The sequence below is a fragment of the Amblyomma americanum genome, chromosome 5 (assembly GCF_052857255.1).
Source record: "Amblyomma americanum isolate KBUSLIRL-KWMA chromosome 5, ASM5285725v1, whole genome shotgun sequence".
NCBI classification, from domain to species: domain Eukaryota; kingdom Metazoa; phylum Arthropoda; class Arachnida; order Ixodida; family Ixodidae; genus Amblyomma; species Amblyomma americanum.
Window position 1 is genome coordinate 198,203,705 of NC_135501.1, and position 22,455 is coordinate 198,226,159.

Genomic DNA, 22,455 nt, shown 5'->3' on the forward strand with positions numbered 1-22,455 from the left:
GGGAGAGCAACGACGCCGCGCCGGGCCCCCACTACCACCGCGAGCGACGAGCGTGGAACATGCTTTCTCCGGGGAAGGACGGCATCCGTGCCGCTGCTTCGCCCAAGGCGCGCCGCCACCCGCCGCCGACTGCGCTCGGGTGAGTCGAGGATTAGCGACGACCTGCCGCTGTACGAAGGCACTCGCTCGCCGCGCTGTGCTGTGCTGCGCTGTGGTCGTGTGCACGACTGTGTATTATAGTGGCCAGTGAACACGCTTGCTTTGTATGTTATTCGTGCAGGGTGATATGTGCGGTTATGATACCCGGGCAGGCCGCGAGCGCTATTCGGGGGTGTTTTTTTCTCGTTAACAATCTGCTGCGCAGACACGCGGATCGCTACGTTCACGAAGCTCGTCCAGAGTTCGCTTAGGGCCATATATAACTCCTGTTTTTCAACACCGTCAATCGTAATCAGTGCCCTTCGATCAGTTATCGGTGATCTTTGTCACATGACGGGTGACCGCTGTCTAACGTTTGCTGGGGACCAGTGTCCAGTGTCGCTTGGTCGCTGTCGAATGTTACCGGCGTGGCTGTATCTGGTGGCCGCACTTCGAATGTCCGTAGACGAGTTGATCGCGTCGCCCTGCGCTCGCGCGTCGGCAAGCTTAGTCGATGGGGTTGTGCCTGTCTGATGCCCCATTCGCGGATTCCCGTAAGCACCGCGCGAGGTTGTTGAGGAGGAAGCAACACTTAAGCATCAATATCTTCCCTGAATTCAAGGAAATCGAAGCCATGTACTGGACTGAAAGGAGCGAAAAGAAAAAAAAAAAGAGACATGACGAAGACTCCTTGCTGCTGCTTATATGGACCTAAGAAAAAGTAGAGTTGTTCGCCAGAGGAGAGGTCTTAATCTCAACGTTTTTTTGTTCTACGGGCCAATCTCAAAACTTTTTCTTATCAACGTGTCCTGCGGCCAGTTGATATAGTCTTGGAGCTCGCTGCCCGTTAACGTCTTGCCTAATTATGATCACAGCCACTCCAGCGAGGGAGTGATTAGCATTGACACTGAAAGGGAATAAGTATAAAGCTCGGTTTGCATTTGGAAACATCTTTTACACGAAGACAACGCAGTGGACAGTGAATATATGTAGTAGTCAGGAATAGAGCGAGTTCATGTGCCCTTTGCTCAAGATACATTCAATACACCCAGTATGACCAAGTCACGATAGCTGATTATGTGGATATAATCAACGATTATAATTAACACACTGTATCGTGTTGCTACGAAATGGCTTTCTATGTTGGCTGCATGATGAAAATTTTATAGTTTTCATAGAAATGAATGACTAACTAAACTTTTTTAATAACTTAGTTCCTTACATCAATATAGTACCTGTATACAGCGAGTCTAAAACAAAAGGCACGGAACAAATGCTGAATAATTCTGACGTCCTTACAGCCATTAGTGATGTATTATAAATTCTGCAGAAGTAGTTTTGAGTGAAAGCTAGTTTTTATAGTGAGGACACGTTCAAACTTTAAATGGGCTTCTAGCTGTAGATATCGTTTAGCGTCAATAGGCTCTCAATTAGGTTCAAGAGGAATTCGAAATGCATATTCGAAAGAGATGTAATAAAGATGGAGACGCTGCGTTCGATACAAAAGACCACTGATATATATTTTTTCGCATTTCTGTCACTCTTACGTGTACGAATGAGACAGCACGATTATGCGACAAACCTAAGATACTCTTTATGCGAAAAAAGCTTTAAGTACTGTCCTTACGAACGTTTAAACGAGACGTATTCATTGCATGGTCAGTCGCCGTTCTGTACTAACGACTGCTTCCCTTCACCCTTACTGCTGTTACGTCATCCGCGTAACTGCGTTCGCTTGCATGTTCTGCCGCCCTAGGTATAAACGCTAAGCCCGCGTATTTTCTACGCGCGCTTAAAGCTTTCCATGCCTGGCAGTATTATGCGTTTCTTCAAGTCAATCGATACCATATATAGACCTCTTTTCAACTTCCATCGCATTCGCGGTTTGAGGATAACATTGCAGGGGCTTTATTTGCGGAAGGCATGTAACGCCCCCTGGCGTTCAGGCTAAGGACGCAATTACGGGCCACTTCCGTGTGGCTGCTCGCAGACGTACTTGGCCCTCCTTTTCCACATAGCTGTGTTTATAATACACCTCGGCTCTTGTCGTCGCCTCGAATTACGTCCTCCAGTGAATTTCATCGATAACCTCAGGGCTGGCACTCTAATGAATGGGAAGTGTGGATACGTAGCCTCTTTCAAATGTTTTTTTTTTATTTTTTAAACTCTATAGCGAGAACGAGGCCGCAATTACTCGGCTCGGCGTTCCGAACAGGGAGGCCCGAAACGGAGCGAAGCGTGACAGAGCAGGAGAAAAAATATATCTGAAATAAAAAGCGCCTCCTTTGTAATACAGGCCGTAGTGAGTGTGTATACTCTCGGCCAACGTGACTTCGTGCTACACAGAGTCGAAAGAACCGCTCCATAGCCTCTGAAGTGAAAGCAGTATACAGAGAGAGGGAACGAACGGAATTTTACGCTGTTCATGTAGTGCGCAGCCTCGCCCGAGCACGGGACTGAATATTGCGCGAAGCGGAAGTGCTCCAAGTGTTGTTGCCACACCCGCGGAAATCGGCGCCACTGTCTCAGTGAAGCTCTGAAACGTTCTTTAGGCTGCACACGAGGCACGCTGAAGGCGACCGCTATGTGCAGTCCGCTGAAAAATTGTAGCAGCGCCGAGCTTTCGACAGCTCGGAGGTATAGCATACAGCGCGCCTGTTACTTGAAGGAAAAACCTTTCTGGGGCCATGCTTTGTAATTATTCGTTTCATTTTTATTTCATCTGGTCGTGACGTCAATCGTGGCGAAAGCAACGGGACGCGGGAAAGCAAACGATCGATCACAGTCCCCTTACAAAAATATCTTTACATAGTCTATAGACTGTTCATAGACTTTTGTCTATTAAATCTAGTGAAAAATCATACAGACTAGTCTATAGGCAATACAAATCCTATACACAGCCTGTAGACAATCTATATAGATTCATGGCCGTACACTTTTAGTAGACTTTTGTCTATAGACAGTTTATCGACTATGATTAGACAAAGGGAGATATCTATAGAAAAGCAATAGAGTCTATAAGAAGTCTATAGACAGTCTTAAGACCACTTTTATAAGGTAGGCACGTGTCTTGTGTGGTCGCAACGCCACTGCATTCAGTACGGCCGAGTCACAGCCATTATACCTTGCCAATTTCGTCGCACATACAGCACATGCTTATTTCCCGAGATGGGGGTAAGCGTCGGTAAAGCTCGTTAGGCGTGTCAAATGTGCTCGTAGTGTTCCCTCATTCGTCAGCGTCAGCATCGGTCCGTCAGCGTAGCATCGGCGCAGTGTGCGTAATGCAAGTGGCATCATTGGCGCGTGCCTGCCACAACCAGCGTTACGTCAATACGTCATCGGGAACGGCGAAAAATGACAGAGGATCAAATGAAATGAAAACGATATGAATCGCGACAAAATGCGGTCCATGGAGTCATGCTGGGTTACGTGCTTTTTTTAAATGTCTGGTCGTGTTACAGGTAGCTGGAAATGTGCAGGCTCAAGCAATAGAGAACGGACAGAATCACGCTTAGCTGCTGACGGTGTGCAGGCTGAAGCAATACGGAAGGGACAGTATCACGCTTAGCTGGTGTGAGGCATCGTCTGCTTGTATTATGGATAGCTGACGATGTGCAGGCTCAAGCAATACAAAAGGCGTATGTGTCACTTGTAACTGCCCAGTGATTAATGTTTTATGGGGCTTAACGTCCCAAAGCGACCCAGCTATAAATGAACGCCGTAGTGGAGGACTCAGTAAAATTTCGACCACCTGGGGTTCTTTAACGTGCACTGACATCGCGCATTAAAGCGGCTCCCGAGCATTTCGCCTCCATCGAAATGCAACCGCCGCGGCCGGTATCGAACCCGCGTCTTTCGGGTCAGCAGCCGATCACCATTACCACTGAGCCACCGCGGCGGCTAAAGTAACTGCTCTGTGGCATTGTCTACTTGTGTTATGGATAGCTAACGATGTTCAGACTGAAGCAATAATGAACCATCAGTATCACTCTTAGCTGCTCAGTGTCGTCGTCTGCTTGTGTTATTGATAGATGCGGGTGTGCAGGCTCAAGCAATACGGAAGGGGCAGCGTCACGCTTAGCTCCTGTGAGGTGTCGTCTGCTAGTATTATGGATAGCTGACCTCGAACAATACGGAAGAAGTACTGCTCTGTGGTGTCGTCTGCTTTTGTTAGGGATAACTAACGATGCGCAGGCTCAAACAATACGGAATGAGTACTGCTCTGTGGTGTCGTCTGCTTCTATTATGGATACCTGACGATGTGCAGGCTCAAGCAAAATTAAAAAGACGATGTCATGCTCAGCTACTTAGTGGCGTCGTATGCCTGTGCTACAGGTATCTGACATGCAAATTCAACCAACACGAAGGGGATGGAGTCATGTTTTCCTGAGCCGTCTGCTTATGTTCCGGATAGCTGGCGGCGGATGTGAACAAGCAATATGGAAGGGCGGTGTCAGCCCGAGCTGATTTGTAACATCGTGTGCTTGTGTTCCGGATAGCATTCGACGTACGGATACGAACACAAAAGAGAACACTTTATTTAGCATGTTGGCAACGATTGCTCACCAGATTTGTTTTTTCCGTCAGAAGAAACTCAGTCCACTCGAACCACTGTAAAATGTGAACTGCACATTCGTCTTCCCACACGAATAATTCGCCAGAGAAACTAGGATGGCTATTCCGTGGACACAAACGAGAATCTGGCACACAACTCAAGGCCCCTCGCATTGTACGGCTCAGCGTGGAGCCAATCCCCATCCTCTGCACAAAGCTATATATACGTATGCGCTTCACGCACAAAAAAGATTTGCCAAAATCAGCAACATCAAATCCCTTTTCGTCTCCGGACCTCTGCGTCTCACTAGCCCCAACCTTAACAGGTCAGGTCGTCGTCATCGTTCAGCCGTTAAGCCGCGTTCGACTATTCCAGGCCTTCCGGTCCTCCCCCACTATCCTCCGGAGTTCACATAGTTTCAGCTTCATTGCATCCTGTGCCGTCCCCGTCTTCATGTGCCTTCAATCTTTCCCAGCATCAGTTCATTTTATTCAAAGACTTCTGAGCGAAAATTCTACTTTTCCGGGTACTTATTTTATGAACGCGTTACGCCTTTGATACTTTTACAGGCGTCGACGAAGGAGTAAAGTATGAATTTGGAGGGCGTTTCGCTTTCATACTCTCATAGGTCCACGTCCCTCAGATGTAACACCCTCAAAATGAGTGGACTGGGGGCAGTGTGAATAAATAAGTAAAAAATAAATACTCCTTATACCTGTATTTGCCACGGAACGGTAGAACTAGATCGTTGGTCTGTAAGCTATATATAGCGCTATACCACAGTCCTTCAATGTTTTGTAGGACTGTGGCGCTGTCGATGAGCTGTCGCGCAAAGGCTCTTGGCGTATGTTTTCCCATGGCCTTAAAATGTCAGGCGCGTGAGCGGCCAGAAAGAGAACAAAAAAAAAAAAAGCCAGAAGCGCTGGCCGCGTATACTGGTCGTTAAGCGGGGGTATTAGTGTAACTCACCGCCGCTAATGGGTACCACGCGAGCATTTCCGGCCTCCAACGGGAACCGTTTTTTTGACGCGGCCACCTCGCGAATAACGTGCCAAAGGAGACGCGCACCTGTAATCACGGGCTAAAATTGGACAAGTGCGAAGAATGCGTTGGCGCAAGGTCACATCACGGTTGAGTGCTTTTGGACGCACCGGCAGCTTTAGTTACTAACATTCCTTCGAATTGATTGTCTGTTCGTATCCATGAAAAGGTATAGTGCCGACGCGGCCGGGATCAAACCCGCGACTTAAGGCTCGGCAGCCGGACTCCACAGCTGCAGGGATTGTTGAGATTTATGGCGACTGTACAGTTGACGGTGCGCCCTCAAAACGACCAGGACAAACATGTGTTGCTTTATGCTGTTATAATTACTGAGGTTACACGCTGCTTGAAAGATGACGAACCTTGACCGGCAGACCGGAATTAATGGCGAAGCAGCAGAGAACAAAATGTATTTCATGTCTTCGCATTTTGCGTTGCACATTTGACAGCAAAAGCTCGCCCAAGCACGAGAACGACATGTTCCCGAACTATTCTCGTAACCGATGACGCATGCAATACACATGGGAACCGTACAATGGAAGCAGAAAACGTTTACAGTGAAAGGTGGGTGACTTTTTTTGAAGTTGAATGTTTTTTCCTTTGCAAGACATTTTTTCATGTACCATGTACGTAGCCGACGACACCTCCACTGAAATTCGTTCGGATTTCACTCCTCCTCGGTGTATAAATTGGCCAAGACAACACTTGGGTTGAAAATTACTCTGGCTTGTACAGTCGAACCTCGTTATAACGAAATGGTTTATAGCGAAATAACGGATATAACGAAGTAATGAAAGTTCCTTTTGGGAGCTCGGTTAACACGGGCTATGAAGAAGTAATCGCCAGGCCCCCTTAACTTCGTTATAACACGGTTCAAATGTATTCTCTTCGATTAGCAATAAAGACCAAGACAAGCATCCCATTAAAATTTATTCCGATTTTATTGCCTCCAACCTTTTGTGTTGGTCGAGTATTTAAAATTGTCCTCGCGGCATTTTCTTCCCTATGCTTGAAGTGCCCGAGAAGAGTGCTTCTTTACCAGTTGCTCCAATCTTACTCCGTTAATTTGTTTAAATTATACTCTCCGAAAAACAAGTCCTCCGCGGATCATTCTCGTTCTAAGTGTTTAGGTCATCGAACTCTCGGAGAGTCCCTGTACAAATATATTCCAGTTATGTTTCCTTCTTGACCTTGAGTTCCCAAGCACAACGCTCGCGTTGAAATTTATTCCGATCCTATATTCCCGCCCTACCGCCGTCGGTGCACCGCGATGCAGTGCCGATACAGATGCACGCAGGCCGCGCTTCCGTTGCCAATGTATTCCGTGTCACACCACACAGTTATGCATCACATTGGAGGTTGCATTCATTACACGATTGCGCTCACTCTTTGCACAAGTGCATTAGGGCTCTTGTTCGCATTCGTGTTTCCCGGTGAACGTTGTGAAGCGTCGTTCGAAAGCCAAGGTGCTTTGGCCTCAAAACATACGTATACGCTGCCATGATCGGATCTGCTAAAAACAGAAACAGGCAAATCTTGGGAGGGGTGGGTGCCCGGCCGCGGTGGCTCAGTGGTTAGGGCGCTCGACTACTGATCCGGAGTTCCCGGGCTCGAACCCGACCGCGGCGGCTGCGTTTTTAAGGAGGAAAAACGCTAAGGCGCCCGTGTGCTGTGCGATGTCAGTGCACGTTAAAGATCCCCAGGTGGTCGAAATTATTCCGGAGCCCTCCACTACGGCACCTCCTTCTTCCTTTCTTCTTTCACTCCCTCCTTTATCCCTTCCCTTACGGCGTGGTTCAGGTGTCCAACGATATATGAGACAGATACTGCGCCATTTCCTTTCCCCAAAAAACCAATTATTATTATTATTATTAAATCTTGGGAATGCGGTCAAAATGTTTGCAAGGTACTCTCAACCTGTTCTCTCAGGCTTTAAATCACGTGGTTTTAGCGCGAAAGCACTGCTCCACAAAGCCTAACCGGCTCACCGAGTTTGTGCGAAGCTTGACCTTGAGCGTGACATTGGCCAAGCCATAAATTAATATTGCCGCGACTGGAAATCGCCAACTCGCGGCGGCGCACGCGCATCAGCTTCGCAGGCCACTGCGCGGGAGCACTACCCGAGCAGCACAAATTACCGACCCAATATTGGACATATATTGGCAAATGCCGGTCCTATATTGGTCCAGAGTGAAACCATTCACTTCCAATATTGGGCCGATTGCGTGTGCTGCTCGGGTATGCCGTCGCCGCAACCCATCCCGCCTCATGTTGTTGTTGTTGTCGTTGTTGTTGTTGTTGTTGTTGACCTCACACAAACCTCATGTTAAACAGCAACAACTCTCGCGCTGTGCATTGCACATTGTCGTCTTCAACTAATAGCGCTATTGAACAAATACACGAACGCTCGCGCTGTGCACATCGTCTTCATAAACTAATACTGCTATCGAACTAATATCGTCGCCAGACGTGCCGACGACCCAGCAAAGCAAAACCATGCGCCAACCAGGTTAAACGCATGCTTACGCAAAATTCTACCCGGTTTAACTACGTTAAAACCTTACCACTTTTCAACTGGACGAACACTGCGCAGGTAGACACGGAAACTAGACGAAGGCAGACGATAAAAACGATACCCTTCACAATCGTTATCATCATCATATTTTCTTTTCACCATGAGATACACGTAAATAAAATTATCAGTATTGCAGGAGGAGGTTCCGAACTATACAAAACCCCCCGTCGTATTTCATCGTCTTGCCTCCGTCTCCACCTGCACGCGTCTTTCGTCTAACTTTGGTACAGGTTACGCGTGGTCGAAAAACAACTCCTCTCCAGCCACGTGTCGGCGGCAAAGCACTGTGTCCACTGCTCCCGTGCACTGAGCCTTTTTTTTCTCCTTTCTCCTTTGCTATCTGTGTTTCTACCATGCACGTTTACCACCATCCCCCGCCAGCGTTGGATCAGCATCTCTCTCTCTCTTTCTCTCTCTCTCTCCCCTTTTATTCCCCTCAGCCTGTAAGAGGCGTGTGCGGCCTTGACCCAAGGGAGGCTGCGTCTTCGCTCGAGTTGTTTGGTATCCAAAAGGCGCTCGGTGAGCACCGGTTCCCGGAGCTGGGGAGGAGGAAAGGCGACATTGCACACTCTTTCCCTCCCCTTTCAGGTCCCCCCCTCCCTCCTGCTATAAGCAGCAGCGTCCGCCGGCGCTGCATTTCGCCTTTCGTTCTCTCGAAACTCTTATCGATCTCATTAAAACCGTTCGACGTCGTAGAAACCGCGAGCATAGCTGACGGAATCAATGCGTTTTAAGTTTGCAAGCCTATTCGCGTGTGGCTATACGTTCGAGCGCATAACACAGTTCGCTGCCCGCGCTCTCAGCAATGCGCTCAGAACTGTCCCGTACCATAGGGAGCAATTAATTAGAGCGTTATAACTGTCACAAAGAAAACACTTTCCAGTGACACGTGTTTGTAACTTAGTACGCCAAGGAGTGCGTGACTTTTTGTTAACAAAGAAGCGTGTAATTTTAGAGTGTAATTTTTCCTCTAGGTATGAGACGACGGTCACCCTGATTTTGTGCTGCCCAGTATCCTCTAGTGGGAATCAGTGTTGTGTGTTTTAATACAGTGCTGCGTATTATAGCATATGTAGCTATGACTCCACAAGCTATAGCGCTGTACTGCGCTGCCGCCGCCAGCGCTGCGCCCTCTCGCGCGATTTTTCTTTTTGTACAAATATTCGCGCAAGGATAGCGAATATTTGCAAAGACATTCGATTCGCATTCCATTCTGTTCTAGCGCTATTCGATTCGCACTGGATACGGATTTTAGCTACACTATCCGTATTCGACTGGAAATCGAAGCTACGCTATTCGTATTTGATTCGAATTTGAAAAATTACTAATCGCACACCCCTGTGTAACTTAGCTGCCTATCACGGTAATTGGAACACGAGGAGAGAGTGTTTTACGTTAACCGAAGCTGCTTGAAACGAGAACGTTTGTGGCGAGAGGCCCAGAGGCATGACGTTCACCACCATGCGTCAGGGTGCGAGTGTGGCGTGCATGTCACGTGGTCTCATTCTTGAGTATCCCCTTCGCGTGCAGTAATTTACGTCGTTCTGGCACCTAAACCAAGCCAACGGGGTCTCAGAGTTGCATAGAATCAGTTACCTGTGAGCGACGACCCGAGAAGGGTTGCTCGGCGTCAACTTTTACCAACCAGGTTCCATTACCGCGCCGACAAAAATTTCCCAGGTGCTTCCGAAGGCCCTTAGCACAGTCTTTCCCGAAGCGCTTCCGATCCGGTTTTACGCGCTTAATAACGCGCCCTCACCTTTTAAAGCGAAAGCTTTACTGGCCGCGAACTTGCGATTTCACCGTGGCCGCACTCCGAGGAGGCACATGACGTCACAACGCGCGCATCACATATCTCGGTGGACACCCGAACCGCGCCGTAAAGGGAGGGAAAGAAGAAAGCACGCTTCGGGTGTCCACCGAGATATGTGAGACGGTTACTATGATTTGCGCGCTCGCCGCGCCATCTGGCATGACGTCACACCGCGCGGCTCGCCACCGCCGCCGTTCGGTATGACGTCACACCGCGTTCCTCGTCGTTACGCTCGCCTCCGCTCGCTTCGCCAGCTGCGTCGCATGTCGGGGGATTGAAAAGGAGAGCTCGCGTGCACCACAACCACAGTTGTGTCGTCTTTAATGCGACAACAAAATAGCTAGACAACCAGACTAACCTGGACATACAATCAAGATTAACCAAGGCTAACCATGTCATGTCTCAGCTTTCGCTACGTATATCCTGGCATAGCCGAGCTAAGCCACTGCCAGTTTTTTTCCCCCGTGCAGGGTAGCAAACCGATTATTCTTCCGGTTAACCTCCCTGCCTTTCCTCTTCTTCCTCCTCCTCCTCCACGCGAAGCGTTGGTACTGCTTTTAAAATCTGTCACGCAAGACAAAATAGATATAGAACGGAGAAGCAGACCTGCCTGTAGGGACCATCGCATCAGTTGGATTGAAAATTGGGCTTCAACGCTGTAATTAGTGACTAAATGAAGTCTGAGTGATGTCGCGAGGATCCACACTTGGTAGCAAGCGCCACGGCCGGTCTCGAGAGGAGCGCGAGCTCAGCGAATGCGCGCGTCAAGACCGGCCTTGCAAGCGCTGACAGACACAGCTCCAGGCGATCTAATGTGGCTGATATGTGTGCTTTTCCTCTTTTAAATGATTCGTGCACGCGTGTTCAAGCGGATACTTGTGGCCGTGAAATCTGGTTCTGCAGAGGATTCTTTTTTTTATTTTGTTTTATACAGCAACATTTGTATATGGCACGTTTGGCGAAATTATTGTCGTCGTCCGCGCCCTAACTTCTTCCTACCCTCACTCGTACCTTCCCTTCGCTGCGCTTGTCACCCCGGACACCCTTTTGGACGAGAGACTGTGGGTCACTCACACCCTACCCCCATAGCTTACGTCTCACCCCTACCCCCACACCCCAGACATCTGACACCACTCCTACCCAGAGTTATAAAACACTTGCATTGAATTCAGCATTTGGCACCATGACAGCTTTACTTCCTTCATTCACTCCCTCCTTCTTTCTTCCTTTTCCTCCATTCCTTCCTTCATTTCTTCCTTCTTTCTTCCTTCCTTCGTTCCTAGCTTCCTTCTTTTCTGGCGTATTTTGGAGGACGTTGGTTGCATGCCTCCCATAATCCGCAAGAGCTCACTGCTCGTGTATTAACGTAACGCGCGCGACTCTTTCAATTACAGCAAGCGTTTGCGGTTGCTCCCAGACAGATAAGAACTGCACTAGTTGGCTCTCTAGCAAGGTCAGTGGCACTGCGCGACTCGGTATGAGAGAACGCCACGGGCATAGTGCACACTTCCACATTTCGAGGACTGATTTAGCGAGAGGTGCCTCCACTGTTTGTATTGTTCCTTTTTGTTGCATTAAAGCAGAAAATATGCACACCTGCGGAGCACGCGACGTTGCGGGCTTTACTTCAGGACGCATACGGACACGTATCGCGATGGGGCGAAATGCCACAAAACGAAAAAAGGCTATTCTGACCTTGACGCGGAGTCAAAGGTCACTGGGAGCTAATGCCACGCAATGTCGAGGGGTGTGGGAGGAGTCTAGAAATGTCAGCGCATTTAGGGAAATGAATGGGCCTTTTCTATGCACCTATAGTTACAATTAAGTAACTGCTCGAGGCCGTGTGAGCGCAACACTGGGCAGAACTCATTTACAGAGCAACCAGCAGAGAGTGAGCATGCAGTTAACTGTAGCAAGCAATCCAATCGCTAAACGCAAGCCACTTCGCATCCCAGGTGAAAGTATGCAGCCAGTGGAATGACCTACTGCTTAACACTGCACTTTCTATAAAGCGTATACGTGCAGAACCATCACCAGCCCAGTTCGAGCCTCCGCCAGATCCCATGACTCTGTGATGTGTTCTGCGATGCTGAATGGCTATCACGTCAGGGATTGATTTCTTTTCGGAAATCGGACGTGTAATAACACGATCGCTTTTAGATCGGCGCTTCATGCATCCCTCCATGGCTCGCAAAAAGCCATTCGACTTTTGCTGATGTGCCTGGAGTCCACTGGCCTCGCTCCTTGTATATAGACTCTGTGCGCATTGATGTCTACGCGCTTTTTTTTTTCGGTATCCTCACTCCCATCTTTCCTCCCTGTTTTCTCGTCACTCTTCCCCTTTTACAAAGGAGGGTAAGGAGGTTACAAAATAAGCGGCGCATAGTAAAGATTTCACTGCGGGTGGACATCTCAACTGTTCCATGTCGGTTGCTGGTTTTTGAGGAAAAGGTAGGCACAGTAACTGTCTCACTTCTGGGTGTACACCTCAACCGCACCGTGAGGGAAGGGAGGAATGTGGGAGTGAAAGAAGAAAAAGAGAAAGAAGTGCCATAGTATAGAGCTCCGGAATAATATTGACCACCTGAGGATACATACGGGATGTGGGCATTCACTAACTCCAACCTCCTGGGAGTTGAGAAACCGCCCCTCGGGCCACATCACGAACCGCTGAACAGTTCAAGCTGATTGACCGGGCTAGGCTGGAATGGAAGGCCAGAGGACTCTTGGACTGAGGAGCCCTCCCCGGAAGGTTTTTATCTTTGCTATTAAATAAAGTTATTTCTCGCTCTCTCTGACCTGGGGATCTTTAATGTGCGCTGACATCGCACAGCACACGGGCGTCTTTTCCGCTTTGCCTCCATCGAAACGCGGCCGCCGCGTTCGGGTCCTACCCCGGAAGGCATAGAGAGGGGTGAAAGAGAGGAAAGAAAAGTTATTAATGAGTTAATTGGCGCGTAATAAACAAATGCCACCATTCCAAAGAAAGGCCACGAAAAATCGCAAGAAGTAAACATTGTATTTCTTACCCAATGCAGGGTTGCCAACCGGGAATTTACGTCTGGTCAACGTTCCCGCCCCTGTTTTGTTTTGACTTTCTCCCTTTCCATCTATCTGTTTGCATTTCAGGCAAGCGTATAAAGCCCCACCGATCAGATTCCTGACATTCCACCTGATATAATATCTGCAGCGGGTCCTTGGACCTAAGATATTAAACTTATTTTTGGAATATGGCGGAGTGCTTGGCTTGAAGCACTCTGGCACGGGTCGGCCCGGTATTGCACTGCCTCCGGGATCGGCCCTGGGCATAATAGCGCGGCGTGTCTTTTCTTTCATTCTTTGCTCTCCTATCCTTTACCCTTCCCCACTTTCAGCACGCGGCAGCGAGCGTGGCTCGGCTTGAGCCAGTAGGCAGGCCCGTGCTCTTTCCTTTTCCTTCTTCCTCTCAGCAACATCAGTCAGTCAGTCAGTTCCTGACATTCCCGCTCCCTTACGCGTACGGAGCCATGCGTCCCAGTCACAATCTGAGCCGGAATTTTTGACGAAAGTGAAAACCGACCGACCGACCGACGGCGGTGTCTCGTTGGGCAATCGTAATCCGCCCAGCAGCAGCACGCTCCCATTCCCCCCGTCCCGCGTCCGTGCACCCAGCAGCAAGGAAGGACTGTGACATTCCTCGAACGGACAGGGCGGACGTGACCAGAATACGGCGCTCGCGAGGAGGCGCTGCTGCCGAGCGCCTGGTCTGCGCGTGAGGTCCCCGGCACATGCCCGTCACGTCGCAGACAACGCGACGGCGGCCGGAGGGCACATACATCGCGCAACACTGTGTAAGCGCCGCCCACCGCCACCTTCGTGCCTTCTCGGGGTGCTCGCGATTGCGTCATAAAATGTCGCGGGAAACCAGTTCTCGCTCTCGTCGACAGCCTGCTGCTATCCCGGGGGCGTTTTGCACCGTGGAGGGACGAAAAACACGTGCGCGGCACGGCGGCGGGGGTCTACCCCTACACGGATGACGTCACTGGAGTTGCGACTTCCACGGCAAACGCGCGACTCACCCTTGGGTTATCGTTCATTGGTTGCGACTTTATTAGAGGCTGCTGGCGGGGAAATGTTCGGTTTCTGCTTCACTTGTTTCTGCTTCACTTTATTTTGGCTAGGCACAAGCGAAGCGTCCTCAGGGTTATCCTCTTCAGCACATCATATGCCTGAAACAAGTCCCAAATCCAGATTTCGTCAAAACTTGGCGTTTATAAAACGATAGCTGTTTAAGATATTTTCACCTCGGTTGACGACATCGGCTTAGCTTGTAGCAGGTGAAAACTCCAGCCTTTGTTTTCCGGTCACTGAGAGTGATATCCAGTGTGGTCGCAGGGTTCTGGGGGACGGTATAGGAAATGGCTTGGGCATTGGTAGTCCGGCAGTGTTGCAGATCGCTTTAGCACAGCCGGACTATTGTACGGACTGTGCTCAAGAGCGCCGCTGCTGCCGATCCATTGCCATAAGAGGGTCCGCCAATGTGGCTGAGTGGTTATGGCGTTCGGCTGCTGGCCCGAAAGACTCGATACCGGCCGCGGCGGTCGCATTTCGATGGAGGCGAAATCCTAGAGGCCCGTGTACTGTGCGATGTCAGTGCACGTTAAAGATCCCCAGGTGGTCGAAATTTCCGGAGCCCTTCACTACCGCGTCTCTCATAGCCTGAGTCGCTTTGGGACGTTAAACCCCCCTAAACCCCAAACCAAACCATTGCCATAAGAGGTTAGGGCAGGCCAGTAGTTGCAACTTCGGAGCAGCACTGGCCGCCCCGAGTTGGTGGACCGGAAGCAGCTCTGTTCACGCGTATCGCCAGCACGGCTCTCCAGCCGTATTGTGAAATCGTTTTGGCGCAGCCGGACCATTTGTATGGTCTCTGCCGAAGAGCGCTGATGTTGCTCACCCGCTGACACGAGGGACCAGGTTAGCACTCTGCAACTGCCGAAGTGCATTGAGCTCACCGGTTTAGCATATAGGAAGCGGAATCGTCATTGCGTACTGGCTGTACGGCTGTCCAGCTGTGCTCACTTGTGTTAGTGCAGCCATTGCATTGTAAGCATTGTACTCAAGGGCGTTCGTTGCCGATTCCTTGAGCCGACCAGTCGGGAGCAGACGAGCATATTCCACTACGCAGACGCAGTTGCCTCCTATAGTGTTTAGCGGTTCGCCAACGGTGATGTTCTTACGAATTGGCCCTGTGGACCTCCGGCCGTGTTGTGTAATAGCTTTAGCACATCCGGATCACCGCCCGGACTGTACTCAAAAGCATCGCCGTAGCCATTCCGCTGATATGAGGGGCCAGGTCCAGGAAGTACTTGCTACTGCGAAGTAGCGTAAGGGGTCAACATGGACTAAATGTTTTTGCGTGCTGGGTCGCTCGACCGTTCGTTTGTGCTGTATAATCTAAGGCTCAAGCAGAGCTTAACGGCAGTTTGTCCTGTACGCAAAAGCATTACCGTTTGCAGTACGCGCACTCAAGGAAAAATGCAGGCTAGCATCTACCACTGAGCAGGCACAGTTGACTCTCTATAGGTAAGCTGTCCGGCAGTGGCAGTTTTCTTGCGTGCTGGCTGCATTTCCTTTCGGCTGTGCGAAATGTTTGTTATGAGAGCAGAGGAGAAGTTATGCAACAACTTGTGGCCCTGAATTGGGCTTGTCGCAAGGGTGCACATACTAGTTCATTCCGCTGTTCATCCCGAAAACGAAGTTTTATAAATGTTGTGGCGGAAGGCTGCATACACTATTTCACGAAATTTCATACAAATTGTGGCGACATTTTAAGTGTATGAAGAGGCTTCATTCAGATATACTTACCTGGCGTGAATAAACTCAAGTAGCCGCATGGGAAACTGCCATCTAGTCAAAAAAATACGAGGCGCAAATTAAGAGCGCAGTCTTTGGGGGCCCTAGGACTGTGTTCAACGACCACTGAGGGGCCAAAGACCACAAATTCGGGACCACGCGCTTTGGTATAGTTGTGAATCGACAAAATCCGAAAATACGAATACTTGAGCACTTTAAGGACCGCAGGACAATATTCAAGGACCTTGAAAGGTCTTCGAACGAACCATCGTGACCGCACGTGAACACACTACCCCCCAACCAGGGAAGATGTCCTCTTGCCCAAGTTACGCAGCCTGCGAATAATACGCGAGCCCACACGTCGCGGCCTCGACACTGAGCTGCTCGGCAGCAGCGCCACGGCACGGACGAAGAATCCGGCTCGCTCGGCGGCAATTAATGAATGAGCAAGCACGCGCAGCAGCAGCAGCCCCCGGGGGCCGATTCTCATTGGCCGTTTTCTGGTTTTGTTTTTTTACTGCGGCTGGCAGTGCGGTCGCCGCGCGGGCCGAGGACAGGTTTTGTATTTTCGCTTCGCGCGCGCGCCTTCCCGATAAGCGGCCAGCAACAAGTCGGTCAAGGGTAGAGGAAGCGCGCGCGTGGTCTGTTGCCGTGTTCTTCGCCAAGCCTGCCCGACTGCGCGGGGATTCCGGCCAAGAATAAGAGCGAATAAGAGAACAGAGTATCCTCTCGTTCCTCAGTCGGACCCCCGCTCCAGCTACAGCAAAACCGTGCAGCGTTTTGAAAGCCGGAGCTGCGGCGTCAGCCAATCAGATCAAGCAAACACTATATACTAATGCGCATGCGCATTTCGCGTCCGTAGGTCGCGTCGTCTGCTTCTCTCTTCGCGTCGTCTGCTCCCCGGGAGAGAAGCAGACGACAATGCACGCCCATAGTGCGATCTGCTCACATACCTTTTTTTTTTCGTTACGTAACCACTTACACACTCAATCATCACTTCGCAATAAGCTTTGCGAAGCTCGTTTAGTATCAAACATGCTGTATTTATTATTTTATTTACTTTGACAGCCCTTACGGGAATTGCATATGAAATAACGATACAAATAAAAAAACTACGTGCTGAGCAAAACATTTGCGTGCTCGTTGCCGATAGAAAATGAAGAATAAAATGTAAGAGTTTACAGTTAGTGAGAAAGACGAAATATTTGAATATGAAAAATTTCGCGAACAAAGAGGGAATATTAAGTTGCGGGGTGTTAACAACTGAACGCCGTTACAGTTGAAATGCGCCTAATCAAATTATTGTCCAATGACAGCAATCGAACATCAGAACAGCCGTCGAAATTCGGCACCATGCAAACCATTGAGTAAAATGACCACGTTAGCGCACCTTGTAAGTGACGCAGTGCTGCACGGTTTTAGTTAAGCAGAGCATGTAACTGCTCGAGGGCTGCATTGTTGAAACAGCGCCGTCGGCCGAGCGAAAGCGAGACGTCCGTGCTATGCTGCCCTGACCTCACGTGCTTGCCCAATTATACCGGGAAACCGGTGACGTCAACCAGTGCATTTATATACAGTGCGCTGTGCGGATTCCAGTACTACTACCGCCCTCTCCTCGTTGAAGAAAAAAAAAAGGCGCGCGGTGAGTACGGATAAACTTCACGAAGACACCACCAGGGTGCGCTTGCACCAGAGATAAAAAAAACGCAAAAAGTAAAAACTGGATCAATTCAAAACGCTAAGGCGCCCGTGTGCTGTGCGATGTCAGTGCACGTTAAAGATCCCCAGGTGATCTAAATTATTCCGGAGCCGTGCACTACGGCACCTCTTTCTTCTTTCACTCCGTCCTTTATCCCTTCCCTTACGGCGTGGTTCAGGTGTCCGCCGATATGCGAGACAGATACTGCGCCATTTCCTTTCCCCCAAAACCAATTTCCAACCGTTTGTCGTGCAGCGTTCCGGGTGGTGTCATACGATTTCTTGCTGCATATACCTTACACGTGCTAGTCAAGTCGGAGGCTAACCTGCGACAAGGATTCGAACCGACGACATATGCACTTTCAACTGTATGCCTTCCAGAGTATTTACGTCTTCCCTTAAGGCGCGGTTCAGGAACCCACCGAGATGAAACAGTCACAGCGCTATTTCCTTTCCACGAAAACCAATTTTTGTACCAGAATATTCCTCCATAAAATTTCCTCCTGAAATTTTCCTCCATAAAAACGCTAAGGCGCCCGTGTGCTGTGCGATGTCAGTGCACGTTAAAGATCCCCATGTGGTCGAAATTATTCCGGAGCCCTCCACTACGGCACCTCTTTCTTCCGTTCTTCTTTCACTCCTTCCTTTATCCCTTCTCTTAAGGCGCGGTTCAGGTGTCCAACGATATATGAGGCAGATACTGCGCAATTTCCCTTCACTAAAAACCAATTTTCGATTTTAATCAAAATTGTGATGCAACCGTTCGTCGTACAGCGTTCCGGGTGGTGTCATAAGCGCGTGTGTAGGTGGTGTGTGTGTGTGTGTGTGTGTCAATGCACCCTGCGAAAGTAATGCTTTCGCATTCCCACACGTCAGCAGTCTTGTGTGTGTCAGCCGAATTTCTTCATTTTCTTCGCTTAACCACCAGTGTTTCCCAAAAAGTTCATCACATAAGCAGCGCTGAATGTCACTTCCTTCTTGGAAATCCGCCATACGTAACGCCCCTATCAGCGCGAAGCGAGCACCTCAAGCGGAGGTGCCCTGCGCGTTCCCGCGTGCTAATCGTCGCGGGCGCCCACTTTGGCCTCGCCCTCTCTCCCTCTCCCCTTTCTCTGTCGAGAGAGCTAGATTGAACCGGTCCAGTGTTTTCACCCCTGCGAGACGCAGTGCATACTACCACATCCTCCTCTGCTGCATGCGGCGGCGGCAATGCGAACCGGCCGCGACCTTGTAGCGCACTCGAGGCTGTTCTGCACGAGACGCTTCGATAGGAGTGCGGTAGAGAGAGGGACGATAGACACAGCTAGGGAGTGCTGACACAGCTGCTTCACCGACTACATATACTACATATACATATACATACACTACATATACCTATACTACATATACCTATGCTACAGTCGGCTACAACTCAAGAACGCGGGGGTTTTCCCCGTCAAAGGACCCCCTTCCAGCCAAGGGCGTCGGCCGATTCGCATGACCAGTCGCCGTGGTGGCTCAGCGGTTATGGCACTCGGCTGCTGACACGAAGGACGCGGGTTCGATCCCGGCCGCGACGGTCGAATTTCGATGGAGGCGAAATGCTAGAGGCCCGTGTACTGTGCGATGTCAGTGCACGTTAAATAACTCCAGATGGACGAAGTTTCCGGAGCCCTTCACTACGGCGTCCCTCATAGCTCGAGTCGCTTTGGGACGTTAAACCCTCATAAAACCATAACCATTCTCACGACCCTCCTAGAGCGACAATGCAGGGAGCGGCGCCACATTGGAGAAAGGGGACCGTAGAGGGAAAGGATTATCCTCTTTTATCTACCATTCGATCCCTGCTTTTTCACACTAGCAGGGACATGAGAATCGGCCGACACCATTGGCTGGAAGGGGGTCCTTTGACGGGGAAAAGCCGCTGCGTTCGAGTTGTATCCGACTGTAGCGGTTTGCCCCTAGAGGAAGGAAAACGACACGGTTCAGATGTTTTCCGGGAATTAGAGTAATAATAATAATAATAATTGGTTTTTGGTGGAAAGGAAATGGCGCAGTATCTGTCTCATATATCGTTGGACACCTGAACCGCGCCGTAAGGGAAGGGGGCAAAGGAGGGAGTGAAAGAAGAAAGGAAGAAGAGGTGCCGTAGTGGAGGGCTCCGCTATAATTTCGACCACCTGGGGATCTTTAACGTGCGCTGACATCGCACAGCACACGGGCGCCCTAGCGTTTTTCCTCCATAAAAACGCAGCCGCCGCGGTCGGGTTCGAACCCGGGAATTAGAGAGCTGCGCCGCCTTTCCTTCTCCATAATCTGGCCTAACAAATTAACCTAAACCAAAGCACATAAGGAGTGCTGGGACGACTCGAGACCGCGTGCAGTTAAGGGATTAGTGGTTTTTGAGGGACGGAAATGGTGCAGTAACTGTCTCACTTTAGCCGGACACCTCAACCGCACAAAGGAACGGGCTGTGTCGACTGAACATGCGCGAGAGGCGGAGAAAGCAAAAGCGAACACACAGCATAAGCATGATACATATTTGAGCCGCGAATTCCATGTTTTGCTTTCACGCTACTACATAAGTTAAAAGAAAATTTGTGCCCGATTCCGATACGAAATACACTCTAAACGTAAAGGAGTAAAAAAGAGAGTAAGGTGTTCTCTAGCGCACTCCCTTATATAAAAGGGATTGCGCTAGATAACACCTTACTCCTATATAGGCGCATTCGTGTTTAGAATGTACAAACGAGATATCGGCAGATGTGGCTCAGATCACTTACATCAGCAGCTTATTCGAACTTCGTGTCAGTTATTCGAAAGCTTGAGAACTCATTAGATGCACTTCATATAATCTTGAACCTGATTTGATTTGTTCGAATAATAGAACAGGAGAAAATACGATTCGCTATTGGAAAATTTCGAATATACCCACAGCCCTAAAATATACTTTGGCATGTGGTGTCAGTGCATGTCAAAGAATCTAAATTAATCTGCAGCTTTCCACTACTGCGTCTCTCATAGCCAATGAGCAGCTTTGGGACCTAAACCCCCCATACTATATTATAATCACACCCATTTTTAGAAGGGTATTGGTCGGATCAGTACCCTTCAAAAAGGGTGCAGCAAATATAACATGGGTTGCATTGGGTGCATGTCATTCCCATGCATCATTTTTTTGCCAGATTATATGAAGGAGCTGTTCCTCCATATTGCAAGAGGTCCACCTCACTCGCAACAGTTATATGGGACATAAACCACAACAATGCACGATACGCAACTTAACTGCGCACACAAAAGGTTCTGAGAATACATGGGACGTAGAAATGCGCGTGTCCACGTACGGACATGTGAAAAAGGGCAATGCATGCATGGCTGCAGAGCACCGGAACGCTCTGTGTTCATCACGCATGTAGTATATACACTACGATTATAAAGACCACATATCGAACCTCGCAGTTAGAGCTACTGGCGCTCAGCTATTGCGCAAAAGTATTCTACTTTGCAATAAACCCCTGACGACGCAAACAATAAATACAACTGCGGGCGTGAAGCTGCAGACATCAGAAAATGTAATTATTCGTACTGTATTATGGACAGCTGTATGTACTCCTGAGAGAACTTCAAGACCGCCTGCACTTGAGCAATCTCCAAGGGCACATTGTCAGTGTACCAACCCGTTAAAGCACCCTCCTCCGAAAAACTTTGGTGCAGAATGAATGCTAATCTCAAACATAAATACGCTTATATGGGAGTAAAAAAAAGGAACTTGCTCCCTTTTTATTCCTTTCTGTTCAGAGTGTAGGCTGTCGACGACACTTCTCTAACTAAAATTACGGGTGTTGTAAGAGCGCATGGTATAGTAAGCAGTATGCCTTTAAGGGTGTAAATTGGTTTGCAGTTATATTATCCATGAACAGCTCTCACAGGCACTTAATAAAAAAAAGATCCTCACATATTCTAAACGCGCAGCGCTGGGCTGCCTTGCCAGATGGACACAACGGACGACATGCTGAGAAGCTGAGGAGAGCCGTCCGATGCCGCTGAGCCGCCGACTGTGGTCGAGGCTTGGCGCCGCCAAGATATGCGCCAGCGCACTTGGCTCTCTGGTGCTGTTCCTGCTGCTGGTGTCCCGACCCGCCCCGGCGTCCGTCAGCCAGCACCACTCGTCGGGCATCAAGGGCGGACACAACAACGCTCTGTGGACAGGTCCACCGCGCTGGGTCGTTATGCCGGACAACGTGACTGTCCACAGGGGCGTCGCCGCCAACCCGCACAACTACTCCAACCTCCTGGACAACCCCCAGATCTGCGCCGACGGTGAGAGGCCGCCGGTGCTGGTCGTGCTGGTCGCCTCCAATGCCAGGAACGGAGCCGAACGACGCCAGGCCATAAGGGACACGTGGGGCCAGAAGTCCCTCCAGAGGGCGCTCAACTTCCGCGTCGTGTTCCTGCTAGCGGACCCGGCGGACCCCGCCACGTCTCAGGACCTGCTGGCTGAGAGCTACGCCTATGGTGACATCGTGCAGGAGGACTTCGCTGAGGTCTTCGGTAACTTGGCACTCAAGTCCGTCATGGGCCTAAAGTGGTTCGTGACGAGATGCGCCGGCGGCGCGTTTGCACTAAAGACGGACGACGACATCTTCATTCACGTGCCCAACCTCCTGAGTGGTTAGTATCTGGAGTGGCTTTCCGTTTTATTATAGCGCGCAATGGATTATGTAACATGTGTTCAAGAAATTACTCTAATGTATGATGGTTTTATTCAATTATTTCAGTTACCCTTTTGGCCACGTGGGCATCAAGCGGGGAGTGGGACTC

At 49.7% G+C, this 22,455-nt stretch overlaps 1 protein-coding gene and 1 pseudogene across 2 annotated transcripts in view; both read left to right on the forward strand.

Annotated features, from left to right (window-relative positions):
• LOC144133351 (beta-1,3-galactosyltransferase 1-like) overlaps positions 1-22,455 on the forward strand; it is a 25,752-nt gene continuing 3,297 nt past the window's right edge. The window contains exons 1-2 of one of the 2 annotated variants that reach the window (XM_077666367.1): positions 1-139; positions 21,626-22,305. In XM_077666367.1, coding sequence (XP_077522493.1) covers positions 21,672-22,305 — 634 coding nt within the window. In that variant the 5' untranslated portion in view covers positions 1-139; positions 21,626-21,671. Of the gene's footprint in view, positions 140-21,606; positions 22,306-22,455 lie in introns of both variants that reach the window. The other variant, XM_077666365.1, reaches the window with a different exon arrangement.
• Positions 13,303-13,431, forward strand: LOC144135639 (U2 spliceosomal RNA; annotated as a pseudogene).